This window comes from Dermacentor silvarum, chromosome 5 (assembly GCF_013339745.2).
Source record: "Dermacentor silvarum isolate Dsil-2018 chromosome 5, BIME_Dsil_1.4, whole genome shotgun sequence".
In the NCBI taxonomy this organism is placed as follows: Eukaryota; Metazoa; Arthropoda; class Arachnida; order Ixodida; family Ixodidae; genus Dermacentor; species Dermacentor silvarum.
In genome coordinates, this window is record NC_051158.1 from 47244305 (window position 1) to 47270761 (window position 26457).

Genomic DNA, 26457 nt, shown 5'->3' on the forward strand with positions numbered 1-26457 from the left:
TTGCGACGCAACAGCGGGGTTACCAATGCATTGGGTTCTTTGGGAGCTGTGCCGGGACCGGCTGAAAACGACGTTAACAGCTGGAAAAACGCAGCACCCGGAAACGTAACAGTGGGGTGCTACTGTATAGACCTTCTACACTGAGCAGTCTGTGCGCCACACACAGGCGCGTCACCATTGAACGCCTTCTGAATCTGGAGCAAGCAGGCTTCAGCTGCCGCCGGCCGCTCCATCAATGTTCTGCTGAGAGGCCATCGATTGCTTAGTACTATTTATTTAATATGTGGAAAAGCAGACGGAAGACGTGCCCTGTCATTAACTGCAAGAACTGGGATGGAAACTTGAAGGTGTGGGATGAGTCTGTGCGCAAGCTTCACACGCTTCACCTCACAGTGCCTGTCATGCAATGCACACTTTTCAGCAAGGCAAGCATGACAAGCTCACCCGACAGTACTGGATAGCCAAGTGCTGGCAATGACCAGCAACCAGCTGCTGGCAATAAATGCCAGGTTAACACCACCTGCAGCCTCAGTGTTAGAAACAAAATATCCCGGAAAGTTGAACTTCGATAAGCATGCAAGTTGCTGCTACCTCCTCCCCACACAAGCGTGGCTGATGTACTTGTAACTACTTCCTTTTTCCATAGCAGCGAATTCGAGCATGGAAGAATAGGCAGGCACCGTGATATTTCTGTGTGCATCGGGAATCAGCAGCACACCAGTGATAACCCTGCCACATTCAACGTTTTTGTCCATGGTTATGCGAATGGGAGAAGAGGAGGGGGAGGCTCGCCCATAAATGCAGCTATGAAGTGATGCTGTCACTTTATCTATGTAGCACCTTTACAACAGGTTAGATGACAAATGACACATGACTGTAATGACCTTACATATCTACTACTGTAAAGAATAGATTGCAAAAGATAAAAGCAACCATCGCACTGCTACGTTTGCCACCTTCAGCCTTTAAGCTTACACATTATTAAGACTGCAGACAAAGCGGATAATCAAAGGTATACTTACACTGCCTCTGCAGCTATGGCCGAACTGTTTTGTCGTCCACACACTTGCTGCTCACTGTGGTGCCCAAATAGCGGCTGACTGAATCGTGCTAGTGACTGCTGTGACCATTGTAAACAGGGGAGCGAGCGCTGGCCAGAAGGTGCTCAATGGCAGGCGCTGTCACGTGATCAAATATGGCAGCACCATACCCACCCGTGGGTATGGTGCTGTAGACGGTCTATAGGGGCACATTGAAGATGATGATAGACTTTTACATGGATGCTGTATTGATCTAGCTCAACTTAAGGGTTTACTTTAGCGTCTCCTTGAGGACAATATCTCTGTCGCCGTGAAGCCAAAGTGAAAGGCAACGTTCGAACGTCAACGCGCTGAGCGTTGCCGGTAAACCGCCTCGTCACTTCCACAGGTAGCAACAACGCTGCCCACGTGAACGTAAAAGGCGTGAGTGTTCCTGGAGCTCTGCTTTGTGCCATGTTGATTTTATAAAAATTTCAGCATTGTTATATCACAATATTTGAGCAGACTACACTTACTAATTTCTTTTTTATATGAGTAAGCGTTTCTATGCTTACCTAACAAGGAAAACCATCCGTCAGTCCTTCCCATAAGACGATCGCTTTCAAGATGGGGCTTGCAGCAGCGAAGCGAATTCAACTTCGTGCTGCCTCTTGCTTCAACGCCCCATCGCAACGCTCTCTTGTCCCCATCGCAGATCGCTTCCAAGATGGGCCCGCGTGGCCGTGCCGTACATAGTCGGAGTACGGTTGGTCATGGTTGATAATGGTTCAGCGTGGATGGATAAGCCGCTAAAGAGTGATACCAGCTTATAATGATTGTAACGTCATCAGTACACCCGGCGCCGCCACCTACAGTAGTTTACCTGCCTCATCAATTCAACCTTGCGCCGCCGTCCGCAGCAGTTTGTGCCGCCTCAGCGCTGTCGTTTATACTGATTGGTTTCATAACATTGATAATGACACTGGGCTGTGGGGAGATGAGCAAGCGGCACAATGGTTACGCGTACTGAGACAACTCCCAGAGTAGTTTGTGCATTAATTTTGTTTTCTAGGCTTTCAAAAAAACCTTCAAAGGCAACATGAAGTTTGTTTAGTCTGGTGAAGTATCTCTTCAAGAATGGAATTGCATGTATTTGGCTGAAAAAGGCTTGGTTACTAGAACCGTTAAGGAAAAGCATAGTTTCCTTTCTTTCATGTCACATTTAAACAACACTGCTGGTACATCACAGATAATGAAGTATAAATTCATGCTTGGACATTTTTTTCTTGATAAAAAATTACAAGTACTAACTAGATTGCATTGTTGTTCTTTTAGAATGTGATGTAATGCCTGTTTATCAGTAAACAACTAACTAGTCTTAAGCCAGCACTACAAATCTCATTATGACATCATGCTGTATGCCTCCTGACAAAGGCCACCAACATCCCGGGTAGTGCATTAGACAGTTATCGGTTAAACAACAGAGCAATGTAAGAAACACTGGTGCTATGCCATAATAAGTGGGATACTATTTTAATCAAATAATAAAACTAGGCGAGAGGTGTGTAGCATGAACGCAATTGCATGACATGCCGACTAGTACAGTGGAGCCCTGTTAACACATTCCTCGCAGTTGTGTTTGCCTGGCTGCTACATAGCATTTTTGTGTTCCTTACCTAAAGCCCATAGACTCCTATGTATTATGTTCCCATTCCATACGTTGCAATTGTGTAATATTCCCACATCTTTATGTTGCACTTTAACACGGCGGTCACGTAAATTTAGCAGTGCAGAGGCAAATTTGGAAGTACGAAATGCCGGAGGTATGAGATCGTCAGGCCCGATAAGTGTGTCACAGCGCACTTTTAGTTTTTGCCGCTTCCCTAAAATAGCTTCGCCGCAATGCAGCCGTGTTATCCGGTAAAGCATATTAAGAGTGGAAAGCGGCCACTGTCACTGAACATAGTATGTGTCCCTTAATTATACATGCACGCAGAGCTGTTTCTTGTGTTACTGTGGCGATTTGGGGCCTTCCTCACTGTTCTATTTTCGAGTCTGTTAAGTTTTGTTTCCACCGTCCCTTGAAAAGCATATCAACAGGGTTCTGCTGCATAGGGTTCTCATTTTGAACAAGTAGAATGCATTTTTAACAAAGACACCCTCAGGACTGTAGGAAACATACTAATTAGTATTTTAAACGAGAGAACATTAAGGTCATCTTTTTTTTTATGTGTGTGTGTGTTCTTGCTTACTAAGAGTCCACTTATAGTAAGGCTGATGTTCTTGATGTCATAAAGTATAATTACCAATCCATGTTTACTTAAAATTTCTGTTTGAGGTCCCTTTAATTTAGGGTGCAGTATTTATGCAGGGAAGGGCTCTGTGTATGAAATAATGGTAAGGTCTTGTAATCAGTCTGATTCAAATATTACAGCTGCGGCTTTTGTGCAAGCAAGTGCCGAAAAGGAATGTGGCGCTCTTGATTGTTGAAAGAGTGCACTTGACTTCTCACAGGGGTCCACATCCGGGACAGGCCTTTGTTCTGCAGTCAACACAGGCTTATGATGATGAAAGCTTTTTAAACCGAGCTTGTTGTTGTATATTGCTTGATTTCTTGGGAACTTGCATGAGGAACAGAGCTAGGGTAGTCCCATTTGTGTGGTTGTGTACACCCCGTTTGGACCAATGTAAGATCCTCGGGAAGTAGAAAGATCAAAGAACATGACAGATTTTTCTAGGCATACTTGATTCACATGAGGGGCCGTGCGTTAATGCACCTTTGATTATTAATCTGCTTAGCAATGGGTTGGAGTACTTAGACAGGCAATGCATATGAGCACGTTGCTAGGGTAATTCAGCTTCATTTCACCGTGCAATGTTGTTGCTTTGCTTTGTTAGCATTTGCTGCCACAAGAGTGAAACATTTAGCACATACGCACCTTGTGTTAGCATATGTCTTTGTGTCTTCCAATTAAATGCCAGTTGGTAGCCTGTGCTCGTGTCTATTCCCGTTCTTCATGCTGTTCCCAAGAAGTCACGCTTGTAATGATGACGAACTCAATAGAGAATCAGCATAGTTACCTGCATGTAGGCTATCATCTGTAATTCGTCTTTGGCTGTATGCTGTATCGTTGCGTGGACTCAGGTATGGCCAGCTCAGTGGAGTCGTGGAGCCAGCAGCTGGGATCCTTGGCTGCCTGGCTGTGACCATGGCGCAGCCCCTGCTGCCTTATGCCCTCGCCTTTGCTGCCGGGGCGATGGTCTACGTTGTCGTTGACGACATTGTGCCGGAGGCACAAGCTTGGTAAGAGAATCTGTGTTTCATGTCATTAAGGGTAGATTCACTTGATAGACAAGCACGAGGTGAATCAATCGTGCCACAGCAGGCAGGTGCACGGTCTGACTTTTAATTCTTTATTGATGAGTGTTGCCTACAGGCAACATACCAGAAAAACATTTTTTCTCAGGACGTTCATTAAAGTTTTCCATCCATCCATCCATTGCGGAGTTTCAGTATTGAGTGCGAAGGTTTCAGCGAAATGTCTTAGGCCCACACTGAGTGACAGGCAGCCAGCATCATTTGTTGGTTTAGAACAGGAACACTGGACGAGGGAGAAGTTTGGCACATGACTCACTGTCTTTTGAAATCAAGATCAGAGGAGACAGGCCGATGCAAGGTATCCAGCTGCAGTGGGGTCACACATGTGATGTAAAGCAAATGAAACGCACACCTATGGTTCACATACGATGAGCGCTGTCTGTACAAAATGAAAATGGAGCCCTAGGTGGATTGGGATGAAGCCCACTTCCAGTTTCCTGTTTGGGGTTTTCCCTCTATTGCTGAAAACATTTACGCAATTTTTTTTTTTGGTTATGCTTATTCATGATGTCTTTTTCACATTTGGATAGAAAATAAACATTTTTTTCGGGGTATTTATATGTCTCGTCCAAGGGCTAAAACACATTCATGCAGCAGACTTCCTTAGAAAAGCAGATGACAGATTGTAGAACAGATTAATAACTCTTGGTAGCGGTTAAAATTGTTGCGGTATAACGCTTTTTGGGCGGTGCATTACAGCTTGTGGTTTACAGTACACTTCTGTTAAGCGTTCCAGGGTCATCACTGTATATGTATGGGGGTGGAAGCAATCTCAAGTGGTCAAAGACGTCTATGGACGGCAACAACTGCATGTTAGCAAGAATGTCACCTTTTAGTGTGAAGCGTAGCTTAGAATCACCTCAGAGGTTCTGCTACCTCCTGTAAGTGCTGCTGCGACCTCTCCACTTTTGCCAGAATTCATTTTTCACTTCGCGCTGTGGTCGCTACCACATTGGTGATTTAGGTCTATTAACGCTTTCCCTTTTTTACTGCCGTCTGCTTATGCCTGCGCTTGCGCACTTTAGATTTGGTGTTGCCATGCTTGCCGTGTCAGGTTATGGGTGCCCGGAAAAAAACACTGTTACAGTAGAACCCCGCTGTTACGTTCCCGGGTGCTGCGTTTTCCCGGCTGTTACGTCGTTTTCGGCCGGTCCCGGCACAGCTCCCATAGAACCCAATGCATTGGTAACCCCGCTGTTACGTCGCAACTGTGGGACCGTTCCCGCATCATACGTTGCGAACTGCCACACCGCGCCGGCCCGAGCGGCCATTTTGACTTTTCATGTCGCTTGGCTTGGTTGCTTGACGATGGCATTGGCCGCCCAAAGTGCTGGGGGCGACATTTATTACGTATTTTCGGTTTCCGCCAGCAAAAGTATGGCCTTTGATATCCGCTTTTGCTATCTAAAGATGATGTCTATGACGCGTTGCGGCCCTAAAATTGGTTTTGGCTCATAGATGTTCCGTATAAAGTCCAAGGGCGATAACGCCGTCGCCGCGCGCCGTATGCTTTCTCTCGCGCGCGAGACGCAGTCGTCGGCTCCCCACGCACGCTTTCACTCGCTCATACAGCATACGTCGCCGCGCGCCGTATTCTGTATGTGCGAGTGAAAGCTTGCGAGGGGAGCCGACGACCGCGTCTCGCGCGCGAAAGAAAAGCAGAGAGGAAGCGCGCCTCCTTCCGTTGCTCTCGAGGCACCAGCGAGGGGGGGGGGCAGCGGGCAGCGTTGTGCTCTGGCATCATACTGCGCGGCGGCGCGCGCGCGGTCCCGCGGGCCCTATCTTGCAAGCGATCTGCGTGGGGGTAGATTCTACGCAGTGTAGGTGCGTCGGCGGCTCGTGGCTTTGTGCGTGCTGCGTGTTCTCGGCGCCCAGTTAGGGTTGAAGCGATAGACAACAGCACGGTCACTGCGCTCGCTTCTGCAGCGGCGCTTAACTGCGCGTGTCCGCGCTCATCGAGTGTGATGTGTTCATGTTTGCCTGTGGGCGCTGACACTATGTTTGTTAATTAGTTAATAACCGAATGTTTACAAGTTTATACAGACGATAAAACTACTATTCTTACTTTGTATAGCTCACCGCAATCGATACTTCGGCTGTCGGGCGAAACTACTTTTTGTCGCACGTAAGCATTAAAATAATATTGTGTGCAGTTCAACACTACTCCCATTTCTCAATTTTTCCTGTTTCCTGGCTCTTGCGTTTCCCGGCTCTTACGTTTTTTTTTTTACGGTCCCGTGAAAAACGTAACAGCGGGGTTTTACTGTATCTGGTTTCTTATCTCTCAACGCGTTACCGCAAGATGCTCGACTGCATTGCTCACCCATAGGCATGTGATTACTTTGTCTAGAGGCAAAAACTTGCAAAGCGAGAATAATGCCTCACATGCGTATCTCTTCCCAAGATGCGTGAGAACTCATTGTATCTTGTTTATCGATCTGACAAAACTTACTGCAAGGTTCTCATTTGCTTAGGTTTTCTGACGAGCACTGAAAGTTTGCTTGCGGGCATTCACCTTGCACGCGTTTTTCATCATGGCTGGTCCATGTTGAAGCCATAGTCTCTAACAATCCACTTTATTTTCCAATCTTTTGGCTTTTTTTTTTTCATTAGCTCGGCCGTGGCTGGGAGACTGCCACAGTGTTAATTTCACTAGCGTCAGCCACTCAGCTCGAGGCGTAAGAAAAGAAAATGAAATGGAATGTTGCAATATAAGAGCCCCAATCGTCTCAAACCTATTTTGAAGATAAAGATAGGTTGCGAATTTTGCTATATTTGTAACAAAATACTTATTTATTTTTATTTATGTGTTTGTCATACCCTCCGGGGCAGAGGCATTTTAGAGGGGAGTGGTACAATGTAGGGTACAGTATAAGGTGCATAGTAAACAACAAGTGCAATGACAAAAAAAACAAAGGAAAGAAAAAAAAAGCAATCTGCACTACAAAAGTTTCTGGCTATACAATATTTAGATGTGTCATAAAAAAAAACAGATAAACACGCAAAAGTTCCTGGTTATAAAATGTTGGTTAAAGTTTCGTAAAAAATAATGTTATCATTAATAGCCACAATATCAGCAGGAAAGTGGTTTCAATCTACAGGAATGCAGGGCAAATTAGACAGAGAAATGCTTTGTGCAACATAAATCAGTCCTAACTTTATGACGGTGATCAGTACGATGGGATACAACATATGGTCTCGTAAAAAAACTATACATTCAATGTAGGATGATGATAAAACCTGTGAAAAAGTGCAAAACGTGCAATCTTACTGTGAAAATGCAGCAAAAGAAGGCCAAGTTAGATTTCATTGATGTAATGCTCGCAGTTCTGTTATAGTTAGAATAGATCAAACGAACAGTGTCATTTTGGACAAGTTCTAAGTATGTAATCAGGTTATCGTGTCTAAAATCCCACACAGATGTAGCATATTCTAATTTAGGCTGTATTAAAGTTTTATGCAATAGGTATTTTAGTGTAGATGGAGCTCTAGAAAAGTTACGGCGCAGATTTTCCTAATATTTCTTACATTTGTTAATATTCAGTGCGATTAACCAAGAGTTACGCAATTTAGTTGTTGAGCTAAGCTCAAGTTGTAGTTGGTTACTGTCGGCTTCATTGGTTATTTCGTGAAATACATATAACACAATCGTCAGCTAACAAATGTATGTTAGAGGACACTGTAGCTGGAAAGGTTGTTCATATAAATGAGAAATTGGAGAGGGCCCAAAGCAGAACCTTGGTGTACGCCAAATTGAACACCACTGAAAGAAGAACTGTATCCATTAGGTACAACACATTGAGTGCAATTTGTTAGGAAACGCTTGATCCATGTGAGGAGGTTAGGTTCCAAATTTAGTTAAATTAGTTTAAACAACAGAAGTTTCTGACAAATCTTGTCAAACATTTTTAAGGAATTTTACGAAAATACAGTTGGCATAAGAAGAATGATCCAACATTCAGTGTAACTTATCAGCGAAATAAGCTAGTTGCATTTCACGATAAAGTTTGTAAAGCCATGCTGTGCTAGAGTTAAGAACGAATTAGACTCGAGGAAATTAGTAAGGTTAGAAAAAGTTATGTGCTCGTGTAGTTTACAACAGGTACTAGTCATGCTAATGGGACAGTAAATAATAGGTGAGTTTTTGTTACCTGACTTATGTAGAGAAACCACCTTCCTGATCGTTCTTTCATTAGGCAGTGTTGGTGTATCAAGATTTCTCGATCACCGATGGGAGAGGAGACCAACGAGGGCGATGCGGAGGAGAAGCATGAGACGTGGAGCATGAGTCCAAGGGCGATAAAATCGTCGCCGCGCGCCGTATGTGCGAGTGAAAGCGCGCGGGGGACGCACCACGAAGAGCAAACACACAGCGGAGAGCAACGCGACTTCCATCACACGAAAGGTCATGGGAGTATAGGAGGGAGGGAGGGGGGGGGGGCGACGACGCTGTGGCACCAAATGCGTATCTTGCAACCGGGGCAAGGGGAACTGGCGACGCAATCTCCCACGTGAAAGGAGCAAAGCGGGAAGGCAGCACGGGAGGGAGGGAGGGTGGGGGGGTGTTCTATTCTGCCAACAAATGCGTTCACACCTGTGCCGCCTGTTGGTGTTGTCGCGCGCACCATATCTTGAAAGTGATCTCCACACGGCTCTGACTTTTGTATGTGCTGTGCTTACGCTGCTCAGTTTCCGTTGAAGTGATAGCCCGCATGAACCTTCGCTCGCTGCGGCGGCCGCGTTTCCCCACGCCCCCGTTTTGACAGTGGTTGTCCGCGGTCATCGAGTCTATTCATGTTTGCTTGTGCGCGTTGACACCACGCTTGTTAGTTCAGTTAGTAAGCGAATGTGTCAAGTTTCTGCAGCCGATAAAGGTACTATCCCTACTCCTTATAACTCTCTACTAATTTGCTATCGCAACTGATGCTTCGCCTTTTGGGCGAAACTGAGACATTTTTTAAATTATTACTTTGTGTGCTTCATGCGAAGATCGTGGGTACTTGGACATTAACCTTTGAACGTTCGTAAATTTAAATGGATGCAAAACTGCCAGTCGCACGCTTCGATTCTCGGATACGTGCGGCTGCTTGGTCTACATGTTTTGCATACGTGCAGGCCTTGAAAATCGTTGTTTTGGTTATAGTGTGGTACCGCTTATAGTGCAGATATTCACGACTCCAGCGACTTACATTATAAGTGGTCTACACTGCATTACCACAGGATTGCGTAGGACAAGTTACCAGTTGTGAAATAGATAAAGAAAAGCATGTATCTTAATATTCTTTATCTTCTTGCAAAAAAGGTGATAACGAGGGTGGGTCTCTGTTCCACGCACTGTTTGGAAAGTTGAAAATCACAAGCACCACTATCGGTGATGAAGGAAAGCGGTTGCGAACATGGCAAGTAGTGTCATGGAATTCATTAGTAAATGAACAGGACATAATACCTAGTATATTATGTTTTGTTGACCAAGGTTAATCCAATCCCAAACTGTTTCGACGTCACTAATGACGCCGATTGCAGATGAAGGTAAGTTTTTAGCTATTGCTAGGAGAACACCTCCTCCTCTAGGCACTGTGCGATTGCAACGGTATGCAGTGAAATCTTGTGCACAGTGAAAAAGTTTATCACTGACATGAGGGGGCAACCAAGTCTAGGTTAAGGCAAGGATAAGCCATGGGCTTATTGATAATGTTCAAGACTAAACCGTGTATAATACTGGAAACATTAAAATATTTCTGTTGCTTTAATGTCACCAAAAATAAAATATTTAGTAGTTTCTTTTTGCATAAGTCATTCAAGCCTGCAAAAATAAATCGACCCTCCAACAGATAACTTGATTTTCGATTAATTCGATCAGAAGGTCTGGATCAGCCCCCATAGAATTCTACTATAAAGCAAGACTCATTATATTGATCTTAATGGATAATTCGAACTTGACTGGTCAGCACGAATGCACCAGACCCCAATGGCGGCTCCAGTGGTGTAGGGTCTTAATGGTGGTGCTATAGGACATGGTATGCTATCTCCGGCCAAAAATTTCATTTTACAGCCTGTCATCAGCAGAGTTTCAAGTGAATGCAGTAGTTTACAATGAATGATTATATTTACCGTATTTATTCGAATCTAGGCCGATAGTTTTTTTGAAATAATCACACACAAAACTCTAGGGTCGGCTTAGATTCGAGGATTTTAAAAAACGCACCAGTTTTTAACTGAAACTGATAAATATGGTGCATAGTTAGCGCCATCTAGAAAAGTCAGTATCGCAGCCGCTACTAGCCGCGCCAGTAGCCAGCTGAAGTACACGAGCGACGTCGCCATTTTGACCTGCGTCGTATCGGTAGTATCGGTATGGTGCAGCATCGGCGCGCGGTGTGGCGTTATCGTAATGGCACCAAATGGGCGATGCCACTATAGTGCCGCTTTCTAAACGAATACTGTATTTACTCGAATCTAACGCGCACTTTCAACACGACCCTAAATCTGCGTCGGCATTTCAAAATGGCCGCCTCGCACGCGCGTCGTGCCAAGCTACCGTAGCATGCGGAAGCTTCCTCCGTGTGCTGCAGTACACGTGCTTAGGCAATAGTCTACCGTCTGTCTTCACGTTCTCAGCGTCTGCTCTATCAGCATGAAGTACCGAGTTCATCATGATGCCGCATTTAAAAGGAAAGTGATCATCTGTGCGGAGACGGACGGAAATCGGGCCGCATCACGGGCGTTCGGAGAATCCGAAACTTGCGAGCGGGACTGGCGCAAACAGAAGGAGAGGATTTTCGCCAGCAAAGCAATGCGGAACGGTTTCAGTGGACCGAAGCAGGACGTAATCTGCGACGATCCACTCCGGCGATACGATCAGGCTTGGCCCTATCTTGAAAGCAATCTGCGACTGGTAAAGTCCGCCGCGCGCCGTGTTTTCGCCGCGTTGAAGCGAGAGGCATGCTAGCACGAAGGCGCGCTTCGTCTCCAGCGTTTTGACAGTTCGTTTCCGCGGTCAACGAGCGAGGTGCGTTCATATTTGCTTGAGCGCGCGTGACACCGTGCTTGTTAATAGCGGTGTACTAATTTGCTACCGCATTCGATGCATCGCCTTTCGGGCGAAACTGCGACTTTTTTTATTCATCGCAACATCAGTGCATCGGGAGGAAATCTATTTTTCCAAATTTTTCCTCGCGGAAAACGGGTGCGCGTTACAATCGAGGAAGCGTGAGAATCGAGTAAATGCGGTAGTTGTGCTAGCCGTAGAGGCATCGTCAAACGTTCAAACCGGGCGGATCTTCGGCATCGGTCTGTCGTTGGAGGGGGCCACGGGAGATGGTTTTTGCGTGCGCCGCAACGTGCGCTCCTTCCAAAAATGCAGCATCTCTAATGCGCTGGATGGTACTTAATATAGCGCACTGTTTGAAGATGTCAGCAGTAAGGAAGATAGCGACGAGGCTAGCAGCGATGGTGACATAGAATGAGCTCGGCATGTTCAAATTTAATAAATGGTGTTTCATTTTGCAAATGCTGTCCTCGCTTTTTCGTTCGGCCTACATTCGAGGTAAGTTTTTTTTTTTTCGGACTTCGAACTTTTGGGGGGTCGGCTTAGAATCGGAGTCGGCCTAGATTCGAGTAAATACGGTACCCAATTTTAATGCGCATCTTCTTTTTTAAAAAAGTTTGTCCCAGAATTGCTTCCATGTTGCAGTCAAATATGAAACAGAAACCACGTTTGCAGAAATGACAATAGCCAACTGCCAGCTAGTGTCACCGCGTTCTCGTCGTAAGATGGCAACACAGTAAGATTTAATATAGGTCGCCGACAATGAAGCACCGCTTTTGTTGCAAAAATCCATTCAAAAGGGAATTTAGTGAAGTGCTAAACTAGTGGCAATGGAGCTGCATCACTTGTTTTTGTAGTGCTGGAGTATTGCACCTCATGAGGGTGCTGGCGAAGTGGTCAGTCAAGGCATGGGCCGCCATCCCATTTGCAATGGTTGCGGCATTGTTCAACAAGTGCCGAATGTCAAATGCAGTGGACTGCATGAAGAACATGTTGTTGCCCATCACTATAAAATAAATTTTTAAAAGTTCGCCCCTTTTGGGGCATATCTTCTTCCCAAACAAAATCATCATCTGTCATGCTTGCGTTTACTTTATTGAAAACTCTGCTTGAGGAACGTAGCGATACCTTCCTGTGAACAATGCCATGTCACGCTGAGGAAAGGCACACGAGATAGATGACGATCACTGTTGTGGAACAGATATGTGCGCCAAAGGGAGCAAATGTTTTAAAATGATAGAGCTGTCTTGGACCGATGACAATGGAGAGTAAGCCTAAGTGAAGTTTAATTCTGTGAGGGTAAACAGTACTGACTTCATCTTTTCTGATTGCCAGAATCGGAGGCTTGCTACCTTTCTCTTGTTATAAAATCGGGTGCTTGTTAAATTAAGGTGCACATTGTTTTTAACTTTGAACCCATAAAAAATGAATGTGCAATATATTCAGGGGTGCATTAGAATTTGGTAACATTACTGCGAAATCAAGCTGCGGGATGTTTCGCATTTGTTTTCCGCCACTTCTCTTATTCAACCCGTAATTCACATGATAGTTCTAGCAACTCCATCTGACTTATTAAAATTTAAATAATCAATGTCAGCTGTGCTACAGTAAAAGCTCGTTAATTCGAATTCTGCAGCGATACTACGAATATTCAAATTATACAAAATTCGAACTAATGAAAGTCAGAGAAACAAACTGCTTGGTTAAGGCGTGTATATAGTGCGACGTTGCGTGAGCACGCACGCACACACACACACACACACACGTTACGTCACTTTGGCATGGCCAATGCAGTTCAACGTGCCCAACGTCAAGATGGTTTTTGCTCCATCCGCACATCGACTGCGCCGACCCACAGTGCACGAAGTAGAAAGGTGCCCACACTGCTTTGCCGATGGTCGCAGACAGCCGTTCAAAGTGGCACGCGGGTTGGGGATCATTCTGGGCATACTCCGAAGAGAGCAGCAGCTGACGGCGCGCGTGTCACAGTTTAGAGGGCATGGCATTTCGGCTCGCGCAGCGCAAGCAGCATAGCGTGATTGACCGCAAGCGATGCTCGCCCGCGCACCGGCAACGTTGGAGTATAAAAAAGGAACAAATGCCGTCCCCTGTAAACTTTGATGTGCGCACCGTCGGCTGCTCTCTTCGGAGCATGCGCAGAAGATTCCCAACCCACGGCCCAATTTGAACGGCTGTCTTAGACCGTAGGCGAAGCGGCGTGGGAGTGTTATAGAGCACTAGCTGCAGGAACAAGCAAAGAGGTGCGGTCCGCGCGACAACATCAGCGTGGCCAGCGTGACCAACGTGCTCATGCGCATTAGCACTCTCCCCATCCATGATGGCGCGGAGTTCGAATTATCGGCGGTGGAGCGGATTTCAGTGTGAATTAGCGGGGTGTGTTACATATTGCTTTCAATACATTGTTGGACAGACCGCGGTGGCTACTTCGAATTATCCAATATTTCGAATTAATGAGTTGTGAATTAACAAGCTTTTACGGTATAATCAAACTCAATGAAGCTTGGTGAGAGGCCCATTAAAGTTACCATTAAAAAAATGCTGCCACAATACTTGTTTTTACATCCGTCTCGCTCAAGCCGGAACAGTGAAACTTGAACTTGAAGCAAAAATAGGACTCGAGTGTGCAGACTGTTGCCACCAGCATCAGTGTTAATGGCCCTTCCCGCAAGAACAGAAGGCATAATATGTTGCTTCTGCGACGACGTTGAAAAACCAGTACTAAAAAGGGGCACAACCTAAAAACAGTGTCAGTGCCTGCGTCATGTTCTTTCCCCTTACCCCATCTGCATTTTGCCTTCTTCTTTGACAGTGTTATGGTCGGTCCTTGTTCATTTGCCACCTCTTTCTATGTTTTTTACCTTTGATAGCACAAGTGGAACGTCTGCTTGTGGTTTTGACTTAGCTTACACTTCGAAGAAAGGCAAAGAGGACACAGGAGAGGCTCTATAGACCCTTTTTCTAATAGTAAAGCGAGCTTTTCTGCAAGGCATTTTGCTCAACTAATGGTGGCGTAGTCAGTATTGCAAACAGCATGTACAAACACAGTTTCTTTGTATATTACGACATGGACAAAGTAGACGTGGCTCTCGCCATGAAATTATGTGGGAGAGATAAACTCTGGAATGTACGGCTAGCACTTTGTTAAAGTGTACTAGAACTTTTCCTGAGTGCGCGCCGGGGCTCTTTGCCTGGCGCGTTTTGTGTTGCCAGTAGCGGCAGCACTGCAGTAGACAACTATTGAAGGTGCATCGCGGTGAAACGCACTGCTCTGAAACGCACATCTGGCATCTGACCAGACGCGCATCCAGACAGGCTGTGTGTAGAGCTAGGGCTTGCCAGATGCATTCAATAGTTAGCGACGACAACGCCGCCGCTACGGGCAGCTCTTCGCATGGCACGCGCGATAAGGCACAAGGTACGTCAGTCAGCGCACTGCCCATATATTTTAGTTCACTGCAACTCCATCTTCATTTGAACGGTGAGTCTATTGCCGCCATTACTTGGGCAGATGTGCAGTGCGGAGAAGTGCACTTACAACTTATAAAAATTGTCTGTTTGCGACTAAAGTGTCGTTAATGTAATGAAAGTAACACCTGTCCTGTGTCTTTCTCATCTTCATTCAAAGTATGAGCTTATCTAAACCTGTAAGCATAAACCGACTAGACCAGCAGCACATTCTATCAAGTAAGGCCTGTGGGGCTGGATAGGTTCGTTTAGCTGGGCATAGAAGCCAGTGAAGTGGAATGTTGCGGGAAGACGCAAGTAAGAAGATTTGCTTTGATGTCCACAAAATCATGTCATAATGGGGATAGCCAAGAAAGAATTTGCCGTATTTACTCGTGTAAGGCCCACACTCCCGCTTTGAAGTATACGAAGATTTTTAAGGAAAAAGTTTCACTAAGTGCCATGCACATACACACGTGCATGACCTCTGAGAATACGCCGTTGCAGTATCGTGCGCATGCACTTTGTTCTCTGGTTCCAACGCATCTGATGCCACCTATTTAACCTTTCTTGCCGCAGTTCAAATGGACGACTGGCATCGTGGACCACCGTGATAGGGTTTATTGTTATGATGGCCTTGGACGTCGGCCTCAGCTGAACTGCACAGACGCCGTCGTAATAGGCCATGACTTTGAGCACATTTCGATGACCAGGTTGTGCCTTTGGGACCAAGAAACCCGGGGAGAGCCAAGCTTTACGAAACTTCACTTATTACAAAAGCTTTGCGATTTGCCGGCCAGTGTGATGACACAAGCAAGACAATGCGACGGCGGAAGTACCAACCAGCAAATCGCAAACTGTACTTATCTCAGAGGAATTTCGGTAACGTGTGTGACCCCCTGTCTCTCGTTCATCAAAATGGGACATTGTGCATTGCACCACATACTTCTATAATGTTTTTTTTTATCTCGCACACGCCGTGGTTCATCCATGTGGCTCATCGCGTTGGCTCGACAACATCAGCATTTGGTAGAATGCTTGCGCCTTCATCTGGTTGTGCAGTTCATTTACAAACAGTGTAATAATTCAGACTTATTGTGTAATATGTAAATTCCTTACTGCGTTCCGAAGCGATTATTGGCACGTCATTTGACGGTGGAATCGTGGCATCAGTCGTTATTATTCAGTATTGTAACTGGAATGTATAGGTCTTTATGTTACTTAGCTACAAAATGCTACGTACCAGCAGCGTATTCTGTCTTGAACCTCTAGTGTTTTTTTCCCCACTGATTCAGTAAGTCACTCTTGAAGTGCACAGAGGATGTAAGGGCAGCGTTTGATGCTTGCTGATTGAACTAAGCTAGTCGGTTGGTCTCGCACGTTACGGTGGTGTACAGATGTGTCACGTGCATTTCATGCAGCGTTTGGCTTTTGATCATTCCTTTGTGATAGCTAATAGTGTAAACAAGAACAAATGCGTCAATTTTGATTGTTTTGATCGAGATATATAACATAGCGCACTTATGGAGAAATGTTTATACTGATGCTGTTTTGTGTAATCTTTAATCTTGTGCACACTGCAAGTGCGCTCTTTTAAGTATTAATGATAAAACACTCATGCTCTTTTAAACCTTTATTAATCCTATTTTTGTGCCAATTGATACTGCTGAGAGTAGCATCGAAGTAGGTGTACATTCAAAGTAAATTATTTATTTGCATTGGGCCGTACGACATTAGGATGCATTATTTTTGAGAAGACCCTGTCTATATTAACCTAATCTCATTCGGATATATAGCTTGCTAAATTATTGCTATGCTCGCACAAGATGCATGCATATGTGTGTGTAGAGTGTGCTGTATTTTATTGGTACAAAGAATTGAAATTGCGTAAATAAAATTTGGGCAGTTGCACACATTTAAATGGGCTTCTTGTACTTGCTAACAGTACCCGTGGCACATAAAAAAGAATACTGTTCCAGTATCTTGGAACTTAAAGGCCAACTGCGACAAAATTTCGCTATGGCTAAATTGGTTATAAGTGAGTAGTACAACAACTGAATCAATCTTGCCAGTGCTTCAGGGGTGGTAATTGTATAACTTTCTTATTAGCAGCCTTTGAATAGCAGGTGCACCTGGTGGATAGCTGATAGGATGCAAGTCCCAGCACATTGCCTCCGAGATTTTGGAGCAACCCGTGGGTGGCAGCAGGTGCCACATAATCTCTGAGGCCATGCCGTGGACCGGTGCGCGCTCAGTCATGCATCACTTCCGATGAGCGATAAAGGCAGCATTTTATTTTTCCTTTTTTTTCAGCAGTGTCGGTATAAAAAAATTTGTGAGAGTCTTTAGGGACACATGCACTCATACTTGAACCGTAAATTTTTGCGTGGAGGCTGCTCAGTATGTGCACTTTGTGAAACTAGTTTTTTTTTACGAGGACGATAATTTTGTTTGCAGTTGGCTTTTAGAGCAACGGGTATCCAATTTTTTCTTTTCTTTCTACTGTTTATGAAAGCATACCTGCAGGATTTATGGTGGTGTTGTTGGAAAAGCATCTCATGTTGTTTATGTTGCAATTGTGCTTGTCGTGGAGAGGTTTGCTGCTTTTTTCAAGTCATGGGAAGTGGTCAAGTTCGTTTGTTTTACTTTTTATTTTTGGTGGAAATAAATATGTGGAAGATAAAAAGAGGTGAACGCCCTTCACAATTTGTCTCTCTGCTGAAACCTCATCACATTACGCAACACAAAAGACAACTTTATTCAGGGTGCGTACAGGTCCTTGAAATCCTTGAAAACCCTTGAAATTGCAAGTTCCGTATTCAAGGCCTTGAAAGTCCTGGAATTTCTTTTCCGTCCTTTAAAACCCTTGAATTCTTGGGGTTTTCACGGGGTCCGACAGTGCGACTCACATTATATGGCGGTTGAGGGTGGTCCCGGCAAACTTCATTGCTTTCCGCAACGCCGGGACCGCGAAGTCAAACTTCCCGCTCGAGGAAGAAGCGAGCGCACGTCCATCGCGCACTTTTTTCTTTTTTTTTTCTCTGGCTTGCTTCGACTTCGGGGTTGGCCAAAAGCCATAAGTTGCTGGCCACAATGAGGCTAGAGCGTCTCGACCTCCTCTGGAAAAATACAAATTGTGCCATCATGCTTATTTGTAACGAAAAAGCAGGTACATGAATCTTAACAGTTGAATTTGGTAGTATTTCACTTTCTTTTTTTTTTGGGGGGGGGGGGGTTTGCCTTGGGCTGGATTTATTGGCAACCCACTGAAAACAGGTACAGCCTCATAGCCTGAGCGTTGTCTGTTGGCCACATTGTGCTTTGTTTATCTGCGTGCGTGCTTCGGTGTCGTCGACGCTTTGTTTGCTTTTCCCCCCATTTCGGTTGTGGTGCGCATGGTTCAGAATAATGCCTGGGAAATGTAAATTACAAAACGGCCTGGCTCAGCAACGACGATTACAAACTTTGGGTTGCGCCGGATACATCGGACCCCCACCGCGCGGAAATTTGAGAGGAGCCTTAGCAGGCTGGATGAGTTTTTTCATGACCTCCTGAGCTTCAATCCCTCCTACAAAGAGCTGTGGAAAGCAGTCAGGCTGTTGCTTGTTTTGAGCCATGGGCAAGCAACTGTCGAACGGGGGTTCAGCATCAACCGCCATATCTCCGTAGAGAATCTGAAAGGTTTGTCATACATTTCACAGCGTATCATATGTGACGCAGAGGACAGGTAAGGTGGAATTTTGAATGTTCCTATAACAAAAGAACTCAGAATAGCTGTGTCCGCAGCGAGGCAGCATTACGGTGCACACTTGAAATCTGAAAGGAAACGGTACCAGGAAAACTCAAAAGCAGCCAAAAAGGCGCACAATCATGGAAGAAGTTCAAGGGTTGCAGACGAAGAAAAAGAAGCTTGAGGCAGTCATTGCCGATTTAACGGCCTTTGTCGATGAATATGCAGAAAAAGCTGAGAGAACTGGTGACATCTCGCACGTGGTGAAATCAAACAGCTTGAGAAAGTCTGCAAAAGCGAAGGCTGAAGAACTCAGCAGCATTAACACACAAATAGACTGAAATAAAACTGAAAGACCTGCCCTGAGCTTCAGAATTTCATCTAGTCGAAAGAAACTGTACGTGCATTAAGTCAAATAACTTTCCTTTCTTCTGTCCAATAAAATGTAACGTGTGTGAACTACCGTATTAAATATTACAATTTTTTTAAAGGTCCTTGAAAAGTCCTTGAATTTTTTTCTTGGAAACCTGTACGAACCCTGTTATTGCTTTCTGGGTCATTTAGCATCATTTAATGACAGCCTGTGAGGTTGAAAATTTGCAGCATAGATCACTTTGCTCCTGAAAACCCTGTTCCAGTATCGCGGTCCTGCACTGGGCAATGCTGTCCAGCCAACTCCGAAACGGAGGTATGGTAAGAGCTTATAGGAAGCGAAAATAGGAATGCCGAATTTCTTTAGATTGTTGGAACATGCGGCCAGAACACCTCACATAACATTCGAATATCGAAAATTTGTCTGAGAAAATTAAGTGTGGATAGTGGCCTTAGTGACGTAAGCATGACGTCGTGAATGGCACACATTGGCCTGTTTATACGACAGAAAAGGTTTCTAAATGTTGTCGGATTGAGTGTTCGCTTAACTCTTGAATGTAGTATATCATTAGCTTAGCAAAACGCGAGTTCAGTCCTTTAGTAAGCTATCATTCTTTGATTTTTAGTGCAGCATATTTGGAGAATGGCAAACATGTTAAACAAAAGGCTCAAGTGCCAAGCGTGTTTGTCATCGTCAGGAAATTCTGCGCTAAAAATCTTGCAAGTTATGAGGTATCATTAGTTTCAGTTTAAGTTTATTATTCTATAAATATAGTGAATCGGTTACAGGTAATGTATAGACCTTGGTGTAAGCCATTAAATAGCATTGAGTCGATGCTGCCAAAACCGGTGACATCACACATGATAGTGCCAAAATACCCAAGTGGCGTTATCACCACACATTTCCATTTTTGTGTCACTTTCTCCTGTTCACAATTCTAGAAATGTTATCCATCAATTTAATTGAACTTGATATTAATTTTTGTGAGCACATAATGCTTGTTTCTCGAAAAGCATGCACTACACAAAGAAGGTCGCAAAGCTACTGACAATTGGGCACTGTAGGTTTAGGAATTGTATATAGCATCTGTAGGTTATACTGAAAGCTTATACCGAGGATGATGACGTGAACACCTAGGGCCGACATTCAGTAACTTATGTGTGAAGGAAATCGGCAAGTTGAAAAGTATCGGCATATTACGACACGGTCTCGAGGTTGGTTATTTTAAGAGCACCTTGGTGCACTTTAGGATTGAAAACTGAGGAATTTTGTACGTATTCATTTTGCGGTTTGTGCATGTGCTCAAGTAAAAACGGGCAACAGAAAAGGTAGTGCAGTTTAATTGACGCTAGTCCTCTGCACTTCATATTTCTCGTATGCCCGTTTTTACGTAAGTGTAGCACAAGCCACGAGATCTTTGTGCGCATTTTCGTGTTCGAAGTGACGGAATGTCGGATGAACCTCTTTGCGCAGCAAGTAAGTGTGTACTTGATCTGGGGACGTATTCTGCGATGACGCTTCGGTGATACTATCGCCTTCGCTGGTAGGGCTCAACCAGCCAATCGGCGTGTACCCGACGGCGGGACAGTCGCCGAGGTGATACTGTCACTGAAAGTGATTGTCGCAGAATACATCCCCTAAAGTGCTACACTTGCACAAGAAGCGATCTCAAGGCCTCCAGCAGTCGGAAAACCGATCAGCCACTGGCTCCCAAAGTACGCAATTTGCTGCCTCTTATGGTAGCCTTCACCCCTGCCTCATGGGCCCTGTGTAGATAAGGGAGTTAACCGATTAGAAACCACTGCAGTTATATAATGTACGAACAGGATCAGTCTACACTCCAGCACGGACGTTCAATACTGGGAAAGCAACTGCCCCGTTTCGCACAGAATGCAACAAACAAAAAATTGCGATGTCAAACGCTTCGTTTGGTCCTGTCGGCATTTCAATGTTGAAAGGAAGAGTCTCCGTGACAGCTTGCGAACAAGAGGCTTTCTGCATGCATGTTTGCATCAGACAATGTTGTGAACTTAAGTACTGAAGATAGTGTGTCTTGGAGGTCTTGCGTCTTCTGCTCGCATATCTATGCAACACTGAATTTATGTACCTATGGTAACGCATTCCTGAACGGCAGAAGGAGGCACACAGGCAATGGCACAGACTGGAACGCTCCAGACGTTTAAAAGAGCGACTTTGGCATGAGAGATGGGCGCGATCAGTCAATTGATCAGTGTTTTTTTTTATTTCATGAATAAAAAAAGCACTAACAAATTTACAGAAGGAGGTACCAGAGCACGAGGCTGCATGGGGACCTCCTATCGGGAACTTATATAACCAATAAATGTGGAGTACAACAGCAGTACATTAGAAAATACAGATAATCAAAATATTAGAAGAAAAAAAAAACTCTAGAAAATCAATACTTACAAAACAGCAAACACATGATAAAAATTGAAAAGTATTGGGTGTTAATAAGAAATGCGAGCAACTTACTTTTTTTCGAAAATTAATGAAAGAATGTTAAATGTGTTTGGAGGTGAACGTAGCAAAATAAGCAATATGCCTTTCATAGTTGAGTCTATTGAAGGCAACAAAAAGTTCCCATCAGTGGCAAATCTGGTTGGGGCTAAAGTACGTAGACGACGATTACATAATCAAATATTGGATGAAATTAACTGATTTATAGACTTGAACAAGATAGTTGTGAGAGTAAACTGGACTAATTTATGAATAGACATGTTGTGAAGCTTTGGAGTAGATGTTAAACATTAGAGCGGTATGTATTGAATGATAGTATTCTAATAGCGTGGTTCTGCATGTATTGCAGTGGCATCAGCCAAATTGGATAGGTGTTTCCCCATGATGATATGCAGTAATTAACATGACTATGAATGAAGGAAAAGTATAATTTAAGCACGATTGATGTGGTAAAATAATGGCGTGCTTGCAGTAATACTCGTATGCCATGCATCAACTGTCGTTGAATGTATGCAGTGTGATTTCTGTATTGTCGAGGGTAATTGCAGGGTTAAATGGGAAAAAATTTGTCACTAGAGCGGAATATTATGACTGCTGTTTTAGAAGGATGAATTGTAAGGCCATTCTGACGACACCAGTTCAATACAATGTTCAGGTCAGAGTTAAGTTCGCCTGTTAGAACAGACAGTGAACGGTCAATAGCTAGTATTGTGGTATCAGTGATATAAATTATAAATAAAAGAGGTCCTCCAAGAATGGATTCTTGAGTATAATTAAGAAATACAATAATTTGGGGTGAATATATACTGCCTGATGTCGTACCAAATGAAAACTTTTAGTTACAGATAAGGCGGGACCAGTAATACCTATTGTGATGAATTTGTTAAATAAAATGTAATGAATTAAGGAATCAAATGCTTTTGATAAGTCTACGAATACAGCACCAGCCATGTTCCCCGTGTCCATGGGGCTTTTAATTCTATCAGTAAATGAGATCTATGCTATGTCACGAGAGCATCCTGTTCTAAATCCAAATTGATGGGGGACAAAATATTGAATTTTGTTAAATATTTGGTTGGGCATTCCTAAATGCATTTGCAATTATTTTATTCAGATATGACAGTATTGAGTATATGGTGATAGTCATGCAAGATCTGTTTCCTTTCTTGTATACTGATGATACCATAGATGATCTCGGTGCACTTGGAAATGTTCCAGTCTTGAAAATGAAGTTAATAATATGCAAAAGAGCAGCTATAAGATCAGCAATATTATAGTGGCTGGATGAATTTAATCAAGTCCTGCTCTGGTCAGTTTTGACTGTTCTATAATGACAAGGACTTCACTAGGATCAGGAGGGAACATATAGAATGGCTGTGGAGTGTGTTGTAGTGACTGAAGAAGAATTACTCTAGAGCGTGTGTTATTGGAAGAATAAACGTTGTTGCAGGTGTTTGCTATGTCATTAGTATGATTGAAAATGGTAGACTAATTGTTTAATAGTCGTCTCATTACCTTTTTAATCAGAAATGTGTTAATTTTTTTTCCATTGCTGCTTGAAATCACTGCCAGCTTTATTTATTTTGGACTCATTGTGTTCACATTTCACTTCCTTTTACATTTATGTTACAGTAAAGAGAATTAAATTGTACGTAAACCCTGTAATGCTCAATGTATTATACATGTTATGCTGAGTTTGATGCCTCAAACTGCTGATTACCCGCCGTGGTTGCTCAGTGGCTATGGTGTTGGGCTGCTGAGCACGAGGTCGCGGGATCGAATCCCGGCCACGGCGGCCGCATTTCGATGGGGGCGAAATGCGAAAACACCCGTGTACTTAGATTTAGGTGCACGTTAAAGAACCCCAGGTGGTCCAAATTTCCGGAGTCCCCCACTACGGCGTGCCTCATAATCAGAACTGGTTTTGGCACGTAAAACCCCATAATTTAATTTTTAAACTGCTGATTGAAATGTGGAAAACCTAATGCAAGGCCCATAGTTGTGTTTTAATATGCTGGAGTGAAGTTTCAGCTGTGAATAGTGCAAGAATTCGTTTGCTAATTAATTAATTAATAGAGCAATTAAGTTGTAACTGAAAAACTTTTTTCTCTGCTAATGTTCTCTCCAAGGCCAGAAATAAATGTCGACAATTTGTCCCAATTTTCCTTGGCGTGGAACTATGTTTGCGCATTACAGGGTTAACTGGGTGTTGTTGTTTCTTTCTTTATTTCTTCTTTTAGCTATTTATACAGGTCACCTTTTTTGCGCATACTTCTCACCAAGGGGTTAGTCAACCATGGGCTGTGTGGAGCAGAGGTTTTTTTTTTTTCATTTTATAGCAATAATACATTAATTTATGCAATTTCTTATCGCCGAAGCAAACGTGTTAATTGCGGCATCAGCATCAGTTCCTTGCTCTGCTGACCAGTTTAGGTTAGCACTGCAATGAATGAAATTTTCTTCGTTTTAATGCTGGCTCCCAAAACACCGCGCTTTACAGGAATAATAAATTTAGGCAGAATGTGGCCAATAAGTGTGCTAGTAGATCCAAGTACGCATCTAGTAAGCATATTAATAAATTGTTCCTAACCAAATCCTAGAAAGCTGCTGGCATACTGGACGCAGTCTGGCTGCGTATCTTTCCAATATATTTACACTCATATCATCCGTGATCACTATATCCTTCTTTTCCAGCGAGAAAGTTGAAAGAATGGAATTAAGTTCGTTACAAAGATCAGCTAATGACGAAGACGTGAACGATAACTACAACCAAGAATGAACGATGCATTTGTAAGCTCTATTTATACATATCGTTAAGGGTTCGACAAAGACGACAACTGTTTTGCGCTGGCTCGCTGTGCTCGTGCGGACCTTGGCCTTGGCTGCGGAGCTGTGCCAGCGCATCCTAATAAATATAATCTCCCCGTAACAATCTTCCAGTTACTCGCGCCGATACATTAGGTCATCTCTTCGCTTGAATGTGCAACATCGCACGAAATAAACACGACCGTTACCCCGTGGTTACACGAAAAGGCATTGGCAGCCCTCCAACAATGTTTCCTAAGTACCAATGAAAGTGAATTGGTGTTTTAAAGAAAGCAAGAAAAACTTCATGCTATCATGTTTTTTTTTCCCGTAGACTGCGGGTGTTAAAAAGAATTCCCGATATGCAAGGTACACGCAAGAAAAGTTCTAGTTGCTCCGAAGAAAAGTAAGGTGTCATCGTGGCCTTATAATTGAAGCATGCTGTGCTTAAAGACAGAGGTTTGATGCCACCTTCTGTCACGCTTTTCTTTACATAGGCGGCCATCACCCATTTTGGAGGTGTAACTCGAGGTGGGTGGAGCGTGCGCGAGTGTGTAACAGTGCGCACGAAATCACAAGTTTGCAATAGTTAAGAAGTGGTGTAGAAACGTCACTTTAATAATTGACTGTGCAAGGTTACTCGTGACACAAGAGCGCCCAGCTGTTTAGACGTCACAATTTAATTATGCTATCAGATACTTGGAGGTTTAGCGGTGCTAAATTCTGGCCTTAGTTTCGTTTTCCTTCTTTTTTTTTTTTTTCTTTCGCGTTCGTCAAAATTCGCAACCACGCATGTGAAAGCTGCGCTGATTCAGTATATCTGTTCCAGGAAACACCAAAAACGCTGTCAAAATCTGCCGGACTAGTTAACGCAGTGACGCACGTGCAGACACTCAGTACCTGTAGACTTCGCTTCGTTACCGCAGAAAGTTATGCGCAAATATAGTAACGTTCGTTTCGACGATGTCTGCGCGTAACTAACAGGTCCCTGTAAATCTGACTTTTCCGCAGTACGTATCATTGTGCGGAGAAGCCATTTTTTTGTTGCAGGCAGCAGCAGCGGGTCAGTTTAATGAAATTACTTGTGTGTTCGCAACGTATAACGTTAGCGTGATCGTCGTTTTCGCTCAGATGCAACCTTTGCCGACGTTTAGCACGTGACCCAAACGCTGCAGCTAGGGATGATAGGTACTGTTGCAACAAATAGCCCGATGACCCTAATGACATGGTCGGTTGAGCGTTGGGTCTCAGAATTGAGAAAGCCCATCTCATGTCCCGGTTTATGCGTGTTTAATTATTATGTGCTGTCTGTTGATAACAGTGGTGAACGTTGCGACTGTAAGGCCTTCGCGAACACGTAAATAAGTACAGAATTTTAATTATACCTTACGAAGTAAATGAATAAAGTTGGCTTCCTCGCATAAGGTCTCTTATTGTGGAGAAGCCAACTTGGACGAAGTTAGTTTTTTTTTTTTTTTTTTTCTTTCAGCGGTGTGTACAGGGACAGGCTCGTCACGAGTACAATGGCCTGTAACTTGCGAATAGCAGTTGGCAAATACTTAATTAACAGCCGTATGCATTCATTATATAGAAATTACGTTGAGCCACTTTGAAATAGGTCATTAGGTGCGTGTGCAACTTTTGCTTTTTAGTCTAGTACCAAATGAAATAGTCATGAAAACGTATTTTGGAAAAGTTACTGAACGGATGGGGCCAAATGTGAGGGGAGCAAAAGACAGACATGGCGCAGATTTGTAAGTTAAACTTTTATTGAAGAAACACGCGCACCTAAACCAAAAAAAAAAAAAAAATGCCGCACGTGACAGTAGCGTTACACATACCAAACAGTGAAAAAAAATACACCCATCTACATACGCATGTGACAGCGTCATGTGACAGCTTCAAGGCAGGATGCGAGGCAGCGCCGTGGTATTATTAATTCCTCCTTTTTTTCCTTTTTTTTTTTTTTTTTGTTTTGTCTCTTAGCACCACTTTTCCATGATGATGTGTCACCAACTCAACCAATTAATGATTCCGTTGACGTAGTCAGGAGAATCCGGCTTTTACTCTGAAATAAAGCAATGGAAAAATTTTGCCGTCTACAAGCCAAAATCGAGCTTTGTCGAGGTAAATGTTCTAAGGGTGTCTGCTCTCGCACAC

The 26457-nt window shown here is 43.8% G+C and overlaps 1 protein-coding gene across 1 annotated transcript in view; it reads left to right on the plus strand.

The window, feature by feature from the left end:
- The window catches only part of LOC119453370 (zinc transporter ZIP11-like), a 58489-nt gene extending 40880 nt beyond the window's left edge, over positions 1-17609 (plus strand). The window contains 2 exon segments of the mRNA XM_049667819.1: positions 4165-4323; positions 15491-17609. Coding sequence (XP_049523776.1) covers positions 4165-4323; positions 15491-15569 — 238 coding nt within the window. The 3' untranslated portion in view covers positions 15570-17609.
- Positions 17610-26457: the final 8848 nt, after the last annotated feature.